The sequence below is a fragment of the Perognathus longimembris genome, chromosome 28, assembly GCF_023159225.1.
Source record: "Perognathus longimembris pacificus isolate PPM17 chromosome 28, ASM2315922v1, whole genome shotgun sequence".
NCBI classification, from domain to species: Eukaryota; Metazoa; Chordata; class Mammalia; order Rodentia; family Heteromyidae; genus Perognathus; species Perognathus longimembris.
This window is the reverse complement of record NC_063188.1, coordinates 102587006-102605462: the sequence shown is the minus strand read 5'-3', so window position 1 is coordinate 102605462 and position 18457 is coordinate 102587006. Positions and strand designations below refer to the sequence as shown.

The window sequence follows — 18457 nt, the reverse complement described above, 5'->3', positions numbered from 1 at the left end:
CCTGCTTAGTAGCTAGGATTACAGGCATGAGCCAACCTATACCCGGCGCTTTTTAATTATTAGTGTCTAATTCTCCACCACTGGTATAAAAGTGCCCCAGGAACAGAAATCATCAACGTTATCATTATTAAACTTGCTGTGAGGAAAGAAAAAGAGCAGAAAGGCAAACGTCAGCAGTCCAACAAATGTTATTCAGGAGGAAAGCCTGATCTCAGTTGGGCTGAAGGGAATAGGGCACCCCCTTATAACTAGGGTCCCTTTAAGTATTAGGCAGAAAAAGTGAAGTCAGATGGGGCAGATGGAAGCTGGATGAGGTGGAGGTGTGGTGGGAGAACAATTTTATACTGAGTAGAGTTTCACCTTTTCAACAGCATCTGTGTCCACCAGGGGCATCAGCGTCAGGCATGGCCTCGATCTCAGGCTCTCTTCCCAAACCACTGGGTGTGTTTGCTCAGGAGGAATGAGAAGGGAAGATAATTCAGTGGGGTTGGCAGCAAAGAGGACAGTTCTTTTCCTTTTTTTGTTTCCATTTCCTGGAGTTCATTTTGATAAATATTATTTTATATAATCAGAGCCTCATAGGCAATTGTGCCTTTGTGTTCTGCCCCTGAGAGTATCCTCCTTTAGTCTCACTGTTTGTGAATGCCTAGAGTCTTGTATAATTTATCATGAAGGACAGTTCTAAGATATGGCTGTCAGGGGAAAAAGTGAGTGTTTTCAGTTTAAGTCATTTTTCCATCACTTGTGTTGAACAGAGAAACTAGCTCATTTAGCAGATACTCACTAAATATCTGAGTTATTGATTGAAGGCATCTATGATCCCAGGACTCAAACTCAGCTTATTTCCTTCCTCTCTATCCTTCATGTGTCTTTTGCCTTGTCACTTTTACTTGAAATACAGAAATGATATCTTGAACTTTCTCTCTTCACTTGTCTTAACATTTCTCAAATTACACATTTAATTTTAGCTCCCTTTTGCTTAAAAACGTCTACAGGATTGTTGGTAAAGTTTAAACTCCATAGGGTAAAATCAAAAATCCCTTACTCTTAGCCTTGCACCTCTCTTCTACTCTGCTATACCCTGCCTTCTGTTTTTGAGTGCCACCTTGAACCTCCAGCTATTTCTTTAACCTGTAGCTTCTGTAGTGCAGCATTTTCTATCTATAATGGTTCCAATGCTCACCCAGACTGAAACCAATCTTCCTCCATAAAACCCTTCCAGACAATTCCAGACTGCATAGGCAACTCCCTCTTCTGAGCAACTGTAACATTATGGTGACATCTGATCTGTAGTGCCCATTGTATTCTCTTTTCAGTAGCTGTTTGCAAACTTATACTGGGGTTTGAACTCAGAGCCTTGAATTTGCTCCACTGGAGCTCTACCACTTGAGATATGTCTCCAACCCAGCTTTTTTGCTAGTTCTTTTAGAGATGGACTCTAGTAGACTTTTCTGCCCAAGCTATCCTTGAACTTTGATCCTCCTATCTCAGTCAGAGTAGCTAGGTTTACAGACATGAGCCACTGGCACCTAGTGGTTATTTTGTAATGTAATATTTCTAAACATTTTAGCCTGGAAGTGATTGTAGTATTTTAACTAAATGTGTTAATTTTTTAAAAAATTAAATTAGCTTTACTTTTGACTTTCAGGATTTTCTTTTCAATTACATGTCATTTCTGGGGAAAGAAAAGGAAAGGATATCTACTGTATAAGTATTAATTAAAATGTACTGGTGTAGGGTCTTTTATCATAGCAGGGCAGGTGTCTTTCTTTCATTTTGAGCTCATATTTAATGTTCCAATCACATCAAAAGGAGCTTCTATACCTGCCTTAGGAGAAGTGGCTTCAGATTAGAAAGAGTATGGGTTGGGATAGTGGGCCTAGGTGTGAATCCTCTTCTGCTTGTTAGTTATGTAACTAATTATGTAACTTTCCTTGAACGGGTTATTTGAACTTTCTGATCATAATTTTCTTTATCTCTAAAGTAAGAATAATACCTAAAATGCCTCGAATAGCATCACTTCCCTCAGAAATAAGTTTTGGGGTTTTGACTGTGTGTCAGTGTTAAGTTCATGTTATTCCTCCTTCTTCCTCTATCTGGAAGATGCTGTCCTTCTTTTCGCATTTTTTCCAAATCTAGTTAAAATATTACCTACAACTTCTTCTTTAGATAGTCACAAACCACTTGGGTCTCTTTTTTCTTAGTAACTTGCTGTGTAGCTCAGGCTGACATCCTCCTGCTTCTCCTACCATACCTGTCTTTTGTTCACTTTGTTTTCTGAGCTTCCAATAGAATGTATGGCTGCTCAGTTCAGCACTGATTGCTTTCTTAGTTGGACAATAGATTCGCCAAGTTCAGGATTTAGGTTTTAACTATATCCTGTATCTTCTGCCTGATCAAGCACGTAAGGATAATGTTATAGTTACTCTTTAATTAAATACCTTGTTTGAATTCTACTACATAACCAGTCCTCCTATCCACTTTTTTCTCATGTTTAGGGATTTCTTTACTTTGAAATGCTTTTATGTTGGTATAAGGGAAATACATACTAATGCCAAAGTGGCCGTACATGGTAATAGACTGTGCCAACATCTTACCCAGTATCAATATCTTACATCGATATCTGTTCAGATACTTCCATTTGTAAATTGGCAGAGGAAAGGATAGAATGTCAAAATAAGCTTCACCCTTCCTCTTGTTTTGTTTTTTGTTTTTTTAAAAACTGTTCATGTTGACAGTTATATTTGCCCTCTTTTCCAACTTACAAAAAGGGAGAATTTGAAAATAGTTTGCTCAAAGAGCACATTAGGAGCAATAGAAAAATGTGTCTGAATATACTATTTGTACTTTTGTCATCTTTCAGGTTCTGGCTTCTTGCTGCCCTCTTCTTTGTTACTTCCTTATTTTCAGGAGTATATTATATGTTTTTATGTAAAAGGAATACAGATGTTACATGATACCATATTGTGTCCTTTTTGTTAGTCTCCCAATTACTGTTAGCAATTAAGAGTTGTCAGTATCGCTAGGTGCTGTTGGTTCATGCTGGTAATCCTAGCTACTCTGGAGGCTGAGATTTTAGGATCACAGTTCAAAGCCAGTCTGGGCTTTGAAAGGAAAGTCTGTGAGACTCTTGTATCCAAATAAACTACCAAAAAAAGCTAAAAGTAGAGCTGTGGCTCAACTGGTAGAGAGTTAGCCTTAAGTAAAAAAGCTCAGGGCAGTGCCCAAGCTCTGAATTCAAGCCTCAGTATTGACACACACACACACACACACACACACACACACACACACACACACACACACACACACACACACACACACACACACACACACACACACACACACACACACACACACACACACACACACACACACACACACACACACACACACACACACACACACACACACACACACACACACACACACACACACACACACACACACACACACACACACACACACACACACACACACACACACACACACACACACACACACACACACACCACCACCCCCCCCCCGTCAGTACAAGTAGATTCTGTCTAAATGGTTTTAGACCTAAATTGTATGGGCAGACAGTATTCTATAAAACTCTGTACATACAGAATCATATTTTATAATTTTGTTTATCTTATAAGCTTCAATATTACCTGCATAGATTAAGCTATTATATTTTACCTGCCAAATTTCTAGTTACTTAATATCCATTCCTACTAATTCAAACTTAAATACCTAGATACCAAAAGTAATATACAAATATGAATTTGATTTGGCTTGGCACTGGAGCAATAACTTTTGCAGTGCTCATGTGATCATGCATGTTCTTCCCAAATGCTAACATCCTATTAATATTGCCCTTACAGTTTCCTGCTGTTAACCATCCTCAGTCATTGGAAAGAAGATATCTTGGAATTTTAAATAGTGTATTACTTGACCTAATGAAGGTAAGAGATATTGATGATGTCTGTACAATAAATTATCCTTTAGTTTATGGATTTTCTTTGTCTACATGTGCCCATGGCATGTATTTATGAATTGGATGTTCTGCTTGTACACATAATGGTGGTGAATAATGGGGAAAGGTTTGTGATAATCTCTATACAGATTGACACAATGAAGCTAATTCTCTTTTTCTGACCTGTCTTTCCCAAATAGAAGAGTCTTTCTGACTCTTAAGATGTATCAGGGTCACTACCACTACTCTGGCCTCAGTGTTCCTCATGCTAGTCTTTCTGTCCAGATGATGTCCTACTCTGGACTATTAAAATCTTCTTTAGATTTCTTTATTCATGTTTATTTTCTAGTAGCTGATAGTTAGCTCTTTGAGAACTATTTTTCATCCTTCCCCAGCTTTCATTGCAGCCAGCAAGTGCTCAAACAGGTGCACCTGTTTGTTAATGGATCACTTTTGTTTTATGCTCATTCATTCAGCCATCACAATCTGTGGAGACTACACATTTAGCACAGTTGGAACTTGCTAAGCTGCATTCTTAGAACTTTGCTGTGCTTTTAACTACATTAATCTGTGTTCCAAAGAACACAGTGTAAACAGGTGTGGGGGCAGAGGTGGAGGAGGGAGGTGTGGCATTTAGGAAAGGCCACGTACCATATAACCTTTAGTAAAGATTCACAATATTAATTAACATACAGAGGCATTCAGAAATCTCACATTAAAGAAGTATTTCTGTCTCACTCAGCAGTTCCCAAATTCAATTACATACTGAATGCTGATTTTATAAAACTCTTAATAAAGCACCAATGTTCTGAACACACATTGAGAAATGCAATTTCAAAAAGGAACCTTCCAAGCTCTTTCAATTTAATTAGGCATAAATTTTAATTTAAATCACTTGGGTTTTGTCAATACATTCTTTCATACAGTCAATACTTATTGATCTGGGTCTTAGTTATTTGGTGACTTTTAAAATGTAAATAGAATAAGGTAGGAAAATGGAATTAAATATAATTTCATGTTTGTTACCTTTTGTCTTTTTTTAGTTAAAAATAATTTAACTTTAAAAATCATTATTAAATATAATTGCTAGTCATCATTGTAATGCTTGAATAAAATTGAATACTAATTATATGCTAGCACAGATAAAAGTTTTAAAAAAGTGTCCTGAATCTTTATTCACTGCTACCAGTTTGGAAATTATACATTCTAATTCCTATTTATTTAACATGTTTACAGTCAAATTTCTAATAGTAAATATTTTGTTGAAATGTATATTCAGAAAATACTCAGTATGTACATATCACATTTAGTTTTTACAATGTAAATATAGCCTTGTTACCTATTTTGAGACAAAATTATTAATACCCCACAAGCTTCTAAAGTTCAATACTTTTTAGCTAAAATAAAAAACACAAAAGGCAGGAAACATGAAATTATGATCCGGCTTAGGCTATAAACATCTGTTCTACTCTGCCTCAGAAACTATAGTACTGACATCTGTCAGAGATGAATATTGCCTTGTTATTGTTATAGAGTCATTCCTTTTGTCTCTCTTATCTGTTTTTGAAAATGAATTTTAATAACGAAAAATGCCAATTGTAAGGCTGTGTGTGATGGTTCACTCCTGTAATTCCAACTACTTGAAAGGCAGAGATGAGAGGATCTCCATTTGAGGCCAGAGGGCAAAAGTTAGCCAGAACCTAGCTCTAAAACAAACAAGCAAAACAGGCATAGTAGAGCATGTCTATAATCCCAGTTACTAAGGACTCAGTAGAAGAGTTGTAGTCTGAGGCTAGTCCAGGCAAACACATGATACCCCTTCAGTAACTCACACTGAAAGGCAAAAGGAATGGGGACATGGGTCAAGTAGTAGTAGAGCCCTAGCAAGTGTGAAGTTCTGAATTAAACACACACACACACACACACACACACACATACACACAAAATAATAGACATAGTGATACACATTATAACTGGACCTGGTGTCACACATCTGTAATGCCAGAACTTGAGAGGCTAAAGCAGGATGTTCTCCAGTTGGAAGCCAGTCTGAGCTACATAGTAGCAAGACTATCTCAAAACAAAAACAAATAAACCATAAGTGACAACATCAATTATTCTTTCATAAAGAAATAATCTCTTTGACATTCTATAAAGCAGTCTTGATAATTATGTCCACATATAATAAATAACTAAAATGTTCATCTCATGTTGAATCTGACTGTATTTGCCATTTTAGTGGGAATACAAATCATCAAAATTAATTCAAGTGCTTAGCAATATAGAGAATAGCTACAGTAATTATATTGGCTCTGATTTAGTTAAAATTTTTTGATGAGGAGGATGTTTCCCAGAATACTGAATTTGAATCTATTAAATGGATAGATTTCATACTTCCCTCATAAAGACCTCATCCTTTTAAGTAATTTGAAATTAACAGCTGTATTCATACATATAAATACAGTTTTGGGGATACAGTAATTTCTACTTGATATCAAATAATACTTAGTTTACTATTTTTATAGTACTGGCTATGAACTCTGGGTCTTGTACTTGCTAGGCAAGTGTTCTACCACTTGAGCCCCATCTCCAGCCCAAAATAATTCTAATGCTCATAGATCTTCGGCTTTGAAATGCCACGTGTAGGAAAAGAATTAAATCTTTGAATTTAAAAGATTGTTTAAAGGCTGGTTTTCCATTTTTAGTTTTTGTTTGCATGATTTTGGTTTTCTTTCTGAGATAGAGTCCCATATTGTTTCTCAATATACAGGGATCACAGCCATGCACCACCATGCCTGTCCCCCTTTGTCTTTACCTAGTAACTTACACTTGAAACCATTGTGATGGTAACTGTTTGAACTGCTGGTTCAAAATCATTTTATATGCCCCTAAAGTTTCAGTTCTATAATAAGGAAGAAGAAATGACTGAGATAATTTCAGAAATGTGCTTGAATCAATGTGGATGTAAATGCATTTGCATATAATTAGTGGTTTGGGTTTTAATAATCAATATCTTTCGACCAAAAGTATTTTAGTATTATAGTAGGATTAAAATTCAAATTTTCTGTGGTACTATGTTGAAGGTGGTTGTCTGAGCTTGAAGTCTGGCTAATTTGGGAGCAAATTTGCTCCTATTATTTTAATAGTCGCAAAGAGATTAATTATGCACAAAACCTTAAGTGAGCTAGAGATGGATTTGTGAATCCTGAGATTTCATGCACCTAGGGGAAAATGACAGTCATTTCAAGGGCAAATTGAGGTGCACACTAAATTTGCCCTTTAAGTTATATTAAGCTATGTAGCTATTGATGTGTTGGTTAGGCTACATAGATTTTGTTTATTTTGTTTTGTTTTTGTTGCCAGTCCTGGGGCATGGACTCAGGGCCTGAGCACTGTCCCTGGCTTCTTTTTGCTCAAGGCTAGCACTCTACCACTTGAGCCACAATGCCACTTCCGGCTTTTTTCTATATATGTGGTGCTGAGGAATTGAATCCAGGGCTTCATGTATATGAGGTGAGCACTTTACCACTAGGCCATATTCCCATCCCAAGCTACATAGATGTTGTTAGGTATTGCTTCATTTATGAATAAATCAGTCTCAATTATGATTCACCTATTAAAAGTAAAAGTCTGTCAACTTACTAAGATAAGTAATAATATTGGAAGATAACATCTTAGTTGTAAAGAATTTAATGAGTGCAACCTAAAACAAAGGGTTAGTGCTTTGATGAACAAAAAACATTTACAAATAACTAAATAGATACAGAAATAGAAAAATGAGAAAGCATAAGTAATCAATAAACATGGAAAAGTATTCATCTTACAACAACTAAAAAGAATGAGCAAAACTCTTGTTAGTGAAGTTACCAAGAAATTAATAAAAACATACAATTGCTTAGAGGAATATATTCTTCCTAGGGTGTCATTTGGCAACACAGAAAAGAATCATTAAGAGTTTCCATACGGAGAGGTTCCATCTTTAGGAATTTATCCTACGGAGGATTTCAGGTGTTTATCACAGCATTTTAATAGTGAACTGTGGCTGCCACCTAAATATTCAACAGTAAGATGCTGTCTAAACCAATCATGATATATCCATACCATAAACTTCTACATATATGTAAAAGCTGGAGATGTAGCATACTGTTAGACCACACCAGCTAGCATGCAGAAAGGCCCAGGGGTTCTCTGTATCACAAAATAAAATGAAAAACAAAGATGTTATGAGATTATCTGTTATCACATTGTTTGTTAAAGGGGAAACAACCTGAGTGTTTGTCATTTGGTAATTGCTAAAAACAAACTAAAGAACATCCAAGGAATTGATATGGAATGATCTCTTAAGATTGAATGTCAAGCCAGATGCCTGTGGCTCATGCCTGTAATACTAAATGCTTGAGAGGCTGACTCCGAGTTGCAGTTTGAAGTCAGCCTGGGTAAAAAAGTTTGCAAGACTTTGTCTCAAAATAACTAGCAACATACAATAATGTAGGCATGTCTCAAGTGAGCAAGAAAGCCAAGGGTTAGCTTGAGACCCTTAGTTTAAGACTTAGTACCAGCACAAAAAAAATTGTATGTCAATAAACAGGAAAAAACTGGAAGTGGTGCTGTGGCTCAAATGGTAGAGTGCTAGCCTTGAGCAAAAAGAAGCCAGGGATAGTGCTCAGGCCCTGAGTCCAAGCCCCAGGACCAGGAAAAAAAAAGAAAAATTGAATTATAGCATAGACATCAGGTAAAATTAAGAGATCAATTGGAGATATAAGGTATAGAATATACCTGCAGACCCAAACTGCCTTCAGAGAAAGTAACTGGTATCTAGGGGACAGAGGAAAGATGAAAAACGCATTTATTTATTTATACACATAATTAAAAGATATTTAAATTATTTTACAGGTTTTTGTTGTTGTTGTTGCCAGTCCTGGGATGTGAACGCACTCAGGTCCTAAGCTCCATCCCTGAGCTTCTTTTTCTCAAGGCTAGTGCTCCACCACTTGAGCTCCAGCACTACTTTTGGCTTTTTCTGAGTAGTGTATTGGAGATAAGAATCTAATGGACTTTCCTACCCAGGCTGGCTTCAAACCACCATCCTCAGATCTCACCTCCTGAGTAGTGAAGATTACAGGCATCAGCCATCAGTGTCCAACTATAAAAATGTTTTTGATAAGTGAAAAGTGTGGAATATGAAACTTACATGTATAATATTACCTAGATTTTATAGTAGAGGATGATTTAATCTTTTTTTCTACCTGAACCGTGTTGGCTAGATATTCTGCACTGACCATGTTTTTTTTTCCTATGAAACAAAAATAATTTTTTACCAGAGTTTAAATTTGACATTTTAATGTCCTTTCTATTTTATTTCCTAAGAATTTACTGAAGTTGGACCCAGCTGACAGATACTTGACAGAACAGTGTTTGAATCACCCAACATTTCAAACCCAGAGACTTTTGGATCGTTCTCCTTCAAGGTCAACAAAAAGGAAACCTTATCACGTGGAAAGCAGCACGTTGTCTAATAGGTAAATATTCCCTTTTAAGGAAATACAGATGTACTATTGGTCTTACAAGTAGGTGGCAGAGGCGGATGCTAAAATTATGCAATTAGGAAAAAAGAAGGGAAGCCCTCTTTAATTCAAAAATATCTTCCTTATGCTTATTACATGATTCAGAGCTATAATTAAAGAATTGTGTGGGTCTTAAAGACTTTCTTGTCTTTAACAAGCATATTATGGAAACCTATGTATTCCCTTGGAAAGGTAGCTTTGAATTAACGACTAAGGGGTTTTTAGCCTTGAGATCAAGCAGGTTCTGTGTAAATGTCTTACCCAGGAGTAATGCTTGGTGGAAGAGGGATAAATGGGGACAAAGGGGATCCTGAAAGAGAAAGATGACAAAAGTGTAGATGAGACAGTTTTTGCAACTGAACCAAGTGGGCTGTATCTTTAGAAAGGTCACTTTTTGTTTTGGAGGGGTTTGAATTCATGGCCTTAACAGTTGCTACGCAAGTGCTCTACCACTAGAGCCATGCCTTCGACCCCTTTTTGCTCTGGTTATTTTTGAGATAGTGTCTTGCTTTTTACCAGGGCTGGCCTAAGCTGTTACTCTCCTATTTGTATTTTCCCTCAATAGCTGAGGCACATACCACCACACCCCAATTTTTCTCCTTAGATGGAGTCTGGTGAGGGTTTTTTTGGCCCAGCATGGCCTCAAACTGCAGTCCTCCCAATCTCAGCCTCGTGAGTAGCTGGGATTATATATGTGAACCACTGTACCTGGCTTAGAGAAGGGCTTTGTGTGTTCATTGTTCTTGCCTTTTCATCATTCAGTTGAGAAATTAATTTTACATAAAAATAAGAATATGGAAATTGTCAAGTCAGTGCTTAAAATCAGTGCTTTTAAAATGATTATACATAGTGTTTTAAAATGTATTACACACACACACACACACACACACACACACACACACACACGTAACCAACGGGGACTCAGCTCTCCTTTGAGAAGTCTCTTTAGGCTAATCTTTGAAGGAGGAGGATATGTGGTGTTATTTTCAGGAGATACAAAAGACATGGTTTGTGTAGCTCTTTGAGCATTCCTCCAGCCTCTTTTGTAGTAGATGACAATAGAAATTATAAGTAAATAAAAACAAATCTCTGGAAGAGTTTATTTTCAGTTCTCAGCACTGTAATAAATACATTAAGGGAAAAGTCCTAAGTGGTTTCCCTTTTAGAAATCTTACCTCATCTTACATGAATTTGAGGGCTTTTCCTCCAACTCTTATCTATGGGCTTTACATACTCCATGGAAGCCCTTCTTGTCAGGGATACTAACTATAGTTTATAACAGAGACTGGGGCTCTCTTGGCCCTCCCAGGACCATTAAGATATGCTCACAGCATTATCTCCATTGTTGTCCATTATATATACCCCTTGCCCTATCCCTGGAGACACAATGTCACCCTGTCTTTCAAATTCTTTTCTCTGTAGGAGGCAGTGGACTTAGCCATTACTCACCCTCCTGCCAGTTGCTTTCAGGCTCTTCTGAAATCCCTGTCACTTTGGGCATGGCATGATGATGCTTCGGCTGCCCACACTGTACTCTCACCAGTCCTGCTTTACCAGCCTTTCCCTACAAATATAGTTTTGTGCCTCTGTTTACTTTTCAAATTTAAGTTTGTGCATTGACCATCTAACATCCATCTCTGTATCTTGCCAACGATGTAAGAGTAGTTTATGTGTAAAATCTTCTTCAATGGTTTTCAGTTTAACACAGCTTCTTTACAATTGTGTGTCAAAGAGACCTATAGGATTATCAAAGCTGTTCTGTATTGTTTTGCCTTGGGAGAGCTACAATTTAAAGATAATATAGTGCCCTTTCTTTATAGGAAGTATGATATGTACAAAGTTCAATGGCTTCCAATTAATCCTGAGGCAGAAATACTTAGAATAGTGACTTTGCCTCTTCACACATCCATGGAAAAAACTAAAATTCTGACAAATGTTTCTGCCTTAACTTTACAGTTTCTCTTTTCATATTTGAAATTGTAGTTTACATTCCCATGAATATGTATAGGCTTGTGCAAAACATCAATAGCACTGATTCTAAGAGTTCAGAAGCTATAGCAGCTGTCCTCACTGTTCTCTATCCCTTTCTGGTCCTCTTTTAAGCTTTAGGCATTTCCCAGTATCTGCATGTATTGCCTCTCTTCCATTACTATGTCTAGATCTAAAAGAGAAAGAGGAAAAGTAGCATTCAAAGAGAGAGCTGGAGCTAGACAGGAGGAGCCACCCCATGGAAGCTGTCATCTGAAGGATGCTAAGAAGGAGTAGGGATGACTTCCAGCTTTTGTCTCCTCTTATCTTGCAATGTCCTAATGGAATGAAACCAACACACTTAGTAAGCTCTATTTGTACATGAAACAGCCTATCATTGTTGAGTCTTTGAAACATTGTTCTGAGATAGATTAGTTTCAAAGATGCAAGTTGACAGTTTAAAAGGTTTTAAAGCCTGAGACTGTTCTTTATTAATCTGGAAATAGATTTAGTACATCATCTCCATAATTTGTAATGTTTTTCTAGGTCTGGGATCTACTAGTCTGTTAGCTCAAATTTAAGTTCATATTTAATGTTGTAATTCTTGTGACCTAACTGGGAGAGATGAGGAGTGCATTTAGGATAGGAAGCTTTCCACAGTGTTGCAGGCTTGCTTAATATCAGTTGGGTGTTGTGGGTATTTTTTTTTCAAATTTTTATTATCAAACTGATGTACAGAGAGGTTACAGTTTCATACTTTTTTTAATACTTTCTGGTAGATTTCTTGCAGAGATTACAGTATGAATGGTCCAATAGGAAAACATCTCTTACATTTGATGCCTGAGCAAACAGATTGTCACAGGGAAAATAAGAAGATATAGTTTATAGACTACGTTTATTCATGAAAAACAAGTGACTTTTCTTCCAAGTAGTGTATGATAGAATAAAACTTTTCAAAATCAAACCATCTTTTTACCAATAGTAATATTTACAACATTTTCTGAATACATAGTGTAAAGGGGATTATATAAATGTTAATAAATTTTCAATCATCCTAGCATATTCTAAGACACATTTGATTTTGTTTTGTTTTGTTTTGTTTTTTGCCAGTCCTGGGCTTGAACTCAGGGCCTGAGTACTGTCCTTGGCTTCTTTTTGCTCAAGGCTAGCACACTGTCACTTGAGCCACAGCGCCACTTCTGGCTGTTTTCTATATATGTGGTGCTGGGAAATCGAACCCAGGGTTTCATGTATACAAGGCAAGCACTTTGCCACTAGGCCATATTCCCAGCCCCGTCTAAGACACATTTGAGTCCTTCAACTAGTTAAGTTTTTTTTTGTTTGTTTTGTTTTTTGGCCAGTCCTGGGGCTTGGACTCAGGGCCTTAGCACTGTCCCTGGCTTCATTTTGCTCAAGGCTAGCACTCTGCCACTTGAGTCACAGCGCCACTTCTGGCCATTTTCTATATATGTGGTGCTGGGGAATTGAACCCAGGGCCTCATGTATACAGGGTAAGCACTCTTGCCATTAGGCCATTTCCCCAGCCCCTGAGTCCTTCAACTAGTTACAATAGAAAAACTGACTTTCCAATAAAGGACAAGATTTTCCTTCGGAAATTAAGCCAGGTAGGAAATGAAGCTTTGAGTCCTAAATAAGACTCAGTCCATTTGGAATAATAAAGTGTGAAATAAAGAAGAGAACAAATTGCGTCTTTTATCAAGTAATTATCACTTTTGTAACCCTGACATTTTTGTTTAGTATGCACAGAGGTATCTGAAAGTTAGTGACACATTTCTGATTAGTATATAAGTATATATTTGAAGATCCTCAAGTAATTGCCACTCCTCCAAAACAGAAACACAGATCATTATGTTTTCCAACAAATCTTACAAGGCAGTTTATATTTGTAAAGTATAAGGGTTTTTTTGTGTGTTTGCTTATTTGTTTGTTCTTTTGCCAGTCCTGGGGCTTGTCCTGAGCCTCTTTGTGCTCAAGGCTAATGCTCTACAACTTGAGCCACAGTACCACTTATGGCTTTTTCTGAGTAGTTTATTGAAGATAAGAGTCTCATGGACTTTTCTGCCCGGGCTGGCTTTGAACCACAATCCTCGTATCTCAGCCTTCTGAGTAGCTAGGATTATAGACATGAGCCACTGGCACCCAGCAATTGTCATATTTTTTAATGAATACATTACTAGAATTCTCATTTTTTGAGTACATAGGCTAAAGACAAAAGATTGATTGCTGTGTGTGTGTGCACGCGTGTGCATGTGCGCGCAATGTATACAACAGAAGCTCTTCTTTTTTGGTGATCCTTGGGTTTGAAATCAAGGCCTCACATTTGCTAGGCAAGTTCAATATCCTTTGAGCCCCATCTCCTCCCCATCAGCTCTCCTCTTTTTAGCAGGTATTCTGTGACGAAAGCTAAAACTTATTTTACTAGATTATCAGTTAGAAACGATGTTAATAGCAAGTTAAGCCATGAATTTAAGCACACCAGAATTATTTCATATGAACCATAGCAACTTAATCTGAGGAACTTAGAGTTATTGTGTATGTGTGTATGCACGCACGCATGCATCATGCATATGTTCCTGGGGCTTGAACTCAGGGCCTTGAGCTCTTGCTCAGCTTTTTCACTCATGGCTGGTGCTCTACCACTTGAGTTTTACCTCCAGCCCAATGTTTGTTGTTGTTGTTAATTATAGATCATCTCACGGACTTTTCTACCCAGTCTAGCTTCAAATCAAGATTCTTGGGTCTTAGCATCCTGAGTAATTTGGGCTAATATGTTCCTTGATATTGGCTGTCACACATTTAAGATAGTTAAATGCATTTAGTTCATTGAAGTGTGTTAAGTATATGTTCTGTTTTTCTTTGCATGTGCTTTGCTATTGAGGGAAACTTTTGTTTTCACTTTACTTTTTCTGTGAACTCTACACATGTTGTTTTTCTTTTCAGTCTGCATTCTTTAGTAATCTCATCTCCCCCTCCCCCCCGCTTTTTTTTAACATAGAACCCAAGCCAGCAAAGGTGCTGCTTTACAGACTCACCACAGATCCAACAGCAAGGACATTCAGAACCTAAGCGTGGGTCTGCCCCGGGCTGATGAAGGCCTTCCTGCGAGTGAAAGCTTCCTAAATGGAAACCTTGCTGGAGCTACACTTAGTCCAATGCATACCAAAACCTACCAAGCAGGCACCCAGCCTGGGTCTACCAGCAAAGATCTCACCAACAACAACATGCCTCACCTTCTCAGCCCAAAAGAAGCCAAGTCCAAAACAGAGTTTGATTTTAACATTGACCCTAAGCCCTCGGAAGGCCCAGGCACAAAGTACCTCAAGTCCAGCAGCAGATCTCAGCAGAATCGACACTCATTCATGGAAAGCTCTCAGAGCAAAGCTGGGACGCTACAGCCTAGTGAGAAGCAGACTCGGCACAGCTATATTGACACCATTCCCCAGTCGTCTCGGAGTCCCTCCTACAGGACCAAGGCCAAAAGTCATGGGGCATTGAGCGACTCTAAGTCTGTGAGCAACCTTTCTGAAACCAGGCCTCAAATCCCAGAGACTAATTCCAGTAGGTACTTCCCATCCAGCTGCTTGGACTTGAACTCTCCCACCAGCCCTACCCCCACCAGACATAGTGACTCTAGAACTTTGCTCAGCCCTTTGGGGAGAAATAATCGAAACGAAGGCACTCTGGACTCCCGCCGAACCACCACTAGGCACTCAAAAACCATGGAGGAGTTGAAGCTGCCAGAGCATATGGACAGCAGCCATTCCCATTCACTGTCCACACCTCATGAATCCTTTTCTTATGGGCTGGGCTACACCAGCCCCTTTTCCTCTCAGCAGCGTCCTCACAGGCATTCCATGTATGTGACCCGGGACAAAGTGAGAGCCAAAGGCTTGGATGGAAGCTTGAGCATAGGGCAAGGGATGGCAGCCAGAGCCAACAGCCTGCAACTTTTATCACCCCAGGTATAGCTTAGCCCTTAGACCCAATCTACTGGCTTGTCTTGGGAAGGTGGTGCAGGGGGGTGTTTATAGGGTCGTTGGAATTTCCCCTACAGCAAGAGGCCTTGCTTCCCTTGCTAGAGTGAATAGGAAGAAAGACTACTTGGACTTTTCTATTAAAAATAGTTTTATTATTTAAATTATTTGTTGAGCATTGAAGAGAACTCAAAAGTTTTCTGGGGTTTGCTAACTTTTTTGCTTGTCCTGCCCTCTAATCATAGCTGGTGTTATTGGCATGAGCCACTGTACTCAGCTGTTTCTTAAATGTTCCTTTTGGGCATATTTTGTTGAGAAAATTCTATTGATTTATTGTAGAAGTCATCCGCTACATGGTTTCTCAAGAATTAGTGTGAATTTATTGGTATTTTCTCTAATCACTCTGAACTACATTCCTCAGTATCTTAACTGAATTGAAAGGCCATATTCCTGCAGCTATGCAGAGCTGTGCCAAAGGGAGAAGGAACAGCATGCCAGTCCCGACTAGGCATTGTGAGAGGCACCCAGAGGAGGCAGCATCTAAGCAGGGACTTCCAAGTGCATGGGGATTCTACTTGGGGAGAAAAGTGACAGCACCAGTAGGAAAGTGAAAAGGAAAGACGGAAAGAACAGCCCAAGAAAAAGGAAAGTAATATAGACTTGACATAGCATAGTATCTTCCAGGATTGCAATAGGTTCCATGTTGCTGGAATGAAAGTTCCAAGAGTTGGGGTAACTTTTGCATTAATACATGCATGAGGTCAGGAGAATGTGTTGGAGATTGAGTACCAGTGGGAAAACGGTGATCTCAAGGACTGCGCAAAAGTAGAAGTAATAGAATTTGTGAACTACACTGTCCAGTGTAGGAAAAAGCCTTCAGTGTTTCTTTTCTTGGAGTTCCTTTTCCTGGGGGAGAAGGGATTTTTGAAGCCCCTGAATTTCATCTCACAGATGACCATGCTGAGGCTCAGAGAGGGAGGATGAGTTAGTTGTTCAAGTTTACCCAACTAGTTTAATGTGGAGGAAGCTGGGATTTTTTGAGGCAGTCTGTAGATCTACCCCAGTGTCCCTTAAGAGACTGGAAAAGTGGTGGCCTGGTAGTAAGGAGAGACACTAGGGAGTGCAAGAGGTGAGCATTTGCAGATGTCAGAAGTAGAGTCAGGAATGGTCAGAGGAGGCTCTGAAGACTCACTATACCGAGAAAAGAACTTCAGGAGCCTAGAAAGATCTCTAGGACAGCTGCTCATAGATGATATAGGGCAAAACTAAGTAAAGTGTGGCATTAATCATAGTGTGATAGAGAAAAGTAAAAATTCAAAAGGCAGTTTTACTTCAGTAAAGGAATTTTGAGAATTCAGAAAAAGGATGTGTATAGACAACGATGGTCTTAGCTAATTATAAGCAACTATTGAGGGCTAAGCACAGATCCAACTGTTAGTAAAGTCCAGTTCAAGAGGTGTAGTGATAGGCACACAAGGTCACATTTAAAGGTGCCAATGTAGTCAGAGACTTAAAAAGTAAAAGAAATGTGAGTGAATCATAGGACACATTCTCATATGTGGTATTATGCCCCCCCCCTTCAAAAATGTGAGGACTTTTACTGATCTTTGGTTAGATATAAGTGATTTGTTTTCTAAAAGACTTGTCTGGAGGTCTTTGTGAACAGTACAAGTAAGAAAAGTCAAATGAGACATTTCTACAAAATGGAAGAAAGTATCTCACTAGATGAATTCCTGCCCAGAATTCTCTAGATCATTGGGGAGTTAAGAGAGAAAGATTGGGTGGTATTTTAAATTTTAAGCAAAATGTTTTTTATGTATCATCTAGACTTGAGGTAATATTCTTTGTTGTCTAATGCATAGGTACTCAAAACAACGAACTCCTCCCAATGACTTGATAATTGTGTTCCTTCATGTTTTTTTTCCAAGAGTAGAAAAATGTGCCATCTCCCCCCCACCCCCATTCTTGGGCATCATTGTGGATTGAAAGTTGTTCTGGGGCTGTGACTCACTTCCTTGAGAGAGCTAGGTAGCTGTATCATCTCTGGAGATACACATCATCATAATTATAGCTAAGAAATACTTGGAACATAACTCTGCTACCCTGAAGAGTATTAAAAAGAGAATTTGAAGTACATAGACTGTAGGATTTACAAGTTTTAAGACAAAAATATTAGTCTATTCCTTGATGCATTCAAAAAACATTTATTTTCATCTAACTGTCATATAAATCCTCACAAGAATAATTTTGCTTCTTCACAGTTCTTTTTAGGGAATCTTATCTTAAAATTTGCTAGATAGAACCTCCAACCAGAATGCTGCTCAAAACCATGACTGTCTAGATATTAGAATTTTTTTGTTTTTAATAATTTACTTCACTATTTTCAGAGTAATTTATTCCTTACTTGCTTTAACTTTAATGAGAATTTCAGTCTCCATCTCTTGAAATATGTTTGACTTATATTACATTCATTAAGAAATTCACTTATTTATAGGACAAATTATGTTTTAGCCAACCAACTTTTTAAAATGTTGGCTGACTATTGTACTAGCTATATTAAGTAAAGACCATGAGGATTGTCAGTTCTGGAAATAGTATGCTCTCATAAATCCTTTTAAATTTGACTTCTAGCCTGGAGAACAGCTCCCACCAGAGATGACTGTGGCGAGACCTTCTGTTAAAGAACCCTCCAGAGAAGGCACTTCTTCATTCCACACTCGCCAGAAGTCTGAGGTCAGAATTCAGAATTGCTACATCTTATTATGTAATGGTCTGAAAGGATTACTTACTCAGTATTACCACAGCCTAGCTTTTTAACTTTATTCATACCCAATCTCCCACAAATAAGTCACTGTGGCTTCTAAAGTAAGTAGTCTTCCTCATGTACTAATCCAGAGTTTTCTTTTTAAGATATCGTTGAGTAAATAAGAGGCGCTGGTCAGACTTTGTAGGTAACATCACCATCAATCCAT

At 38.1% G+C, this 18457-nt stretch overlaps 1 protein-coding gene across 2 annotated transcripts in view; it reads left to right on the top strand.

Annotated features, from left to right (window-relative positions):
• Window positions 1–18457, top strand: part of Cdkl5 (cyclin dependent kinase like 5) — a 103129-nt gene that overhangs the window by 64938 nt on the left and 19734 nt on the right. For both annotated transcript variants that reach the window (XM_048336330.1, XM_048336331.1), the window contains 4 exons: window positions 3867–3947; window positions 9326–9477; window positions 14507–15473; window positions 18117–18218. In XM_048336330.1, the coding sequence (XP_048192287.1) occupies window positions 3867–3947; window positions 9326–9477; window positions 14507–15473; window positions 18117–18218 (1302 nt within the window). The remainder of the gene's footprint in view (window positions 1–3866; window positions 3948–9325; window positions 9478–14506; window positions 15474–18116; window positions 18219–18457) is intronic.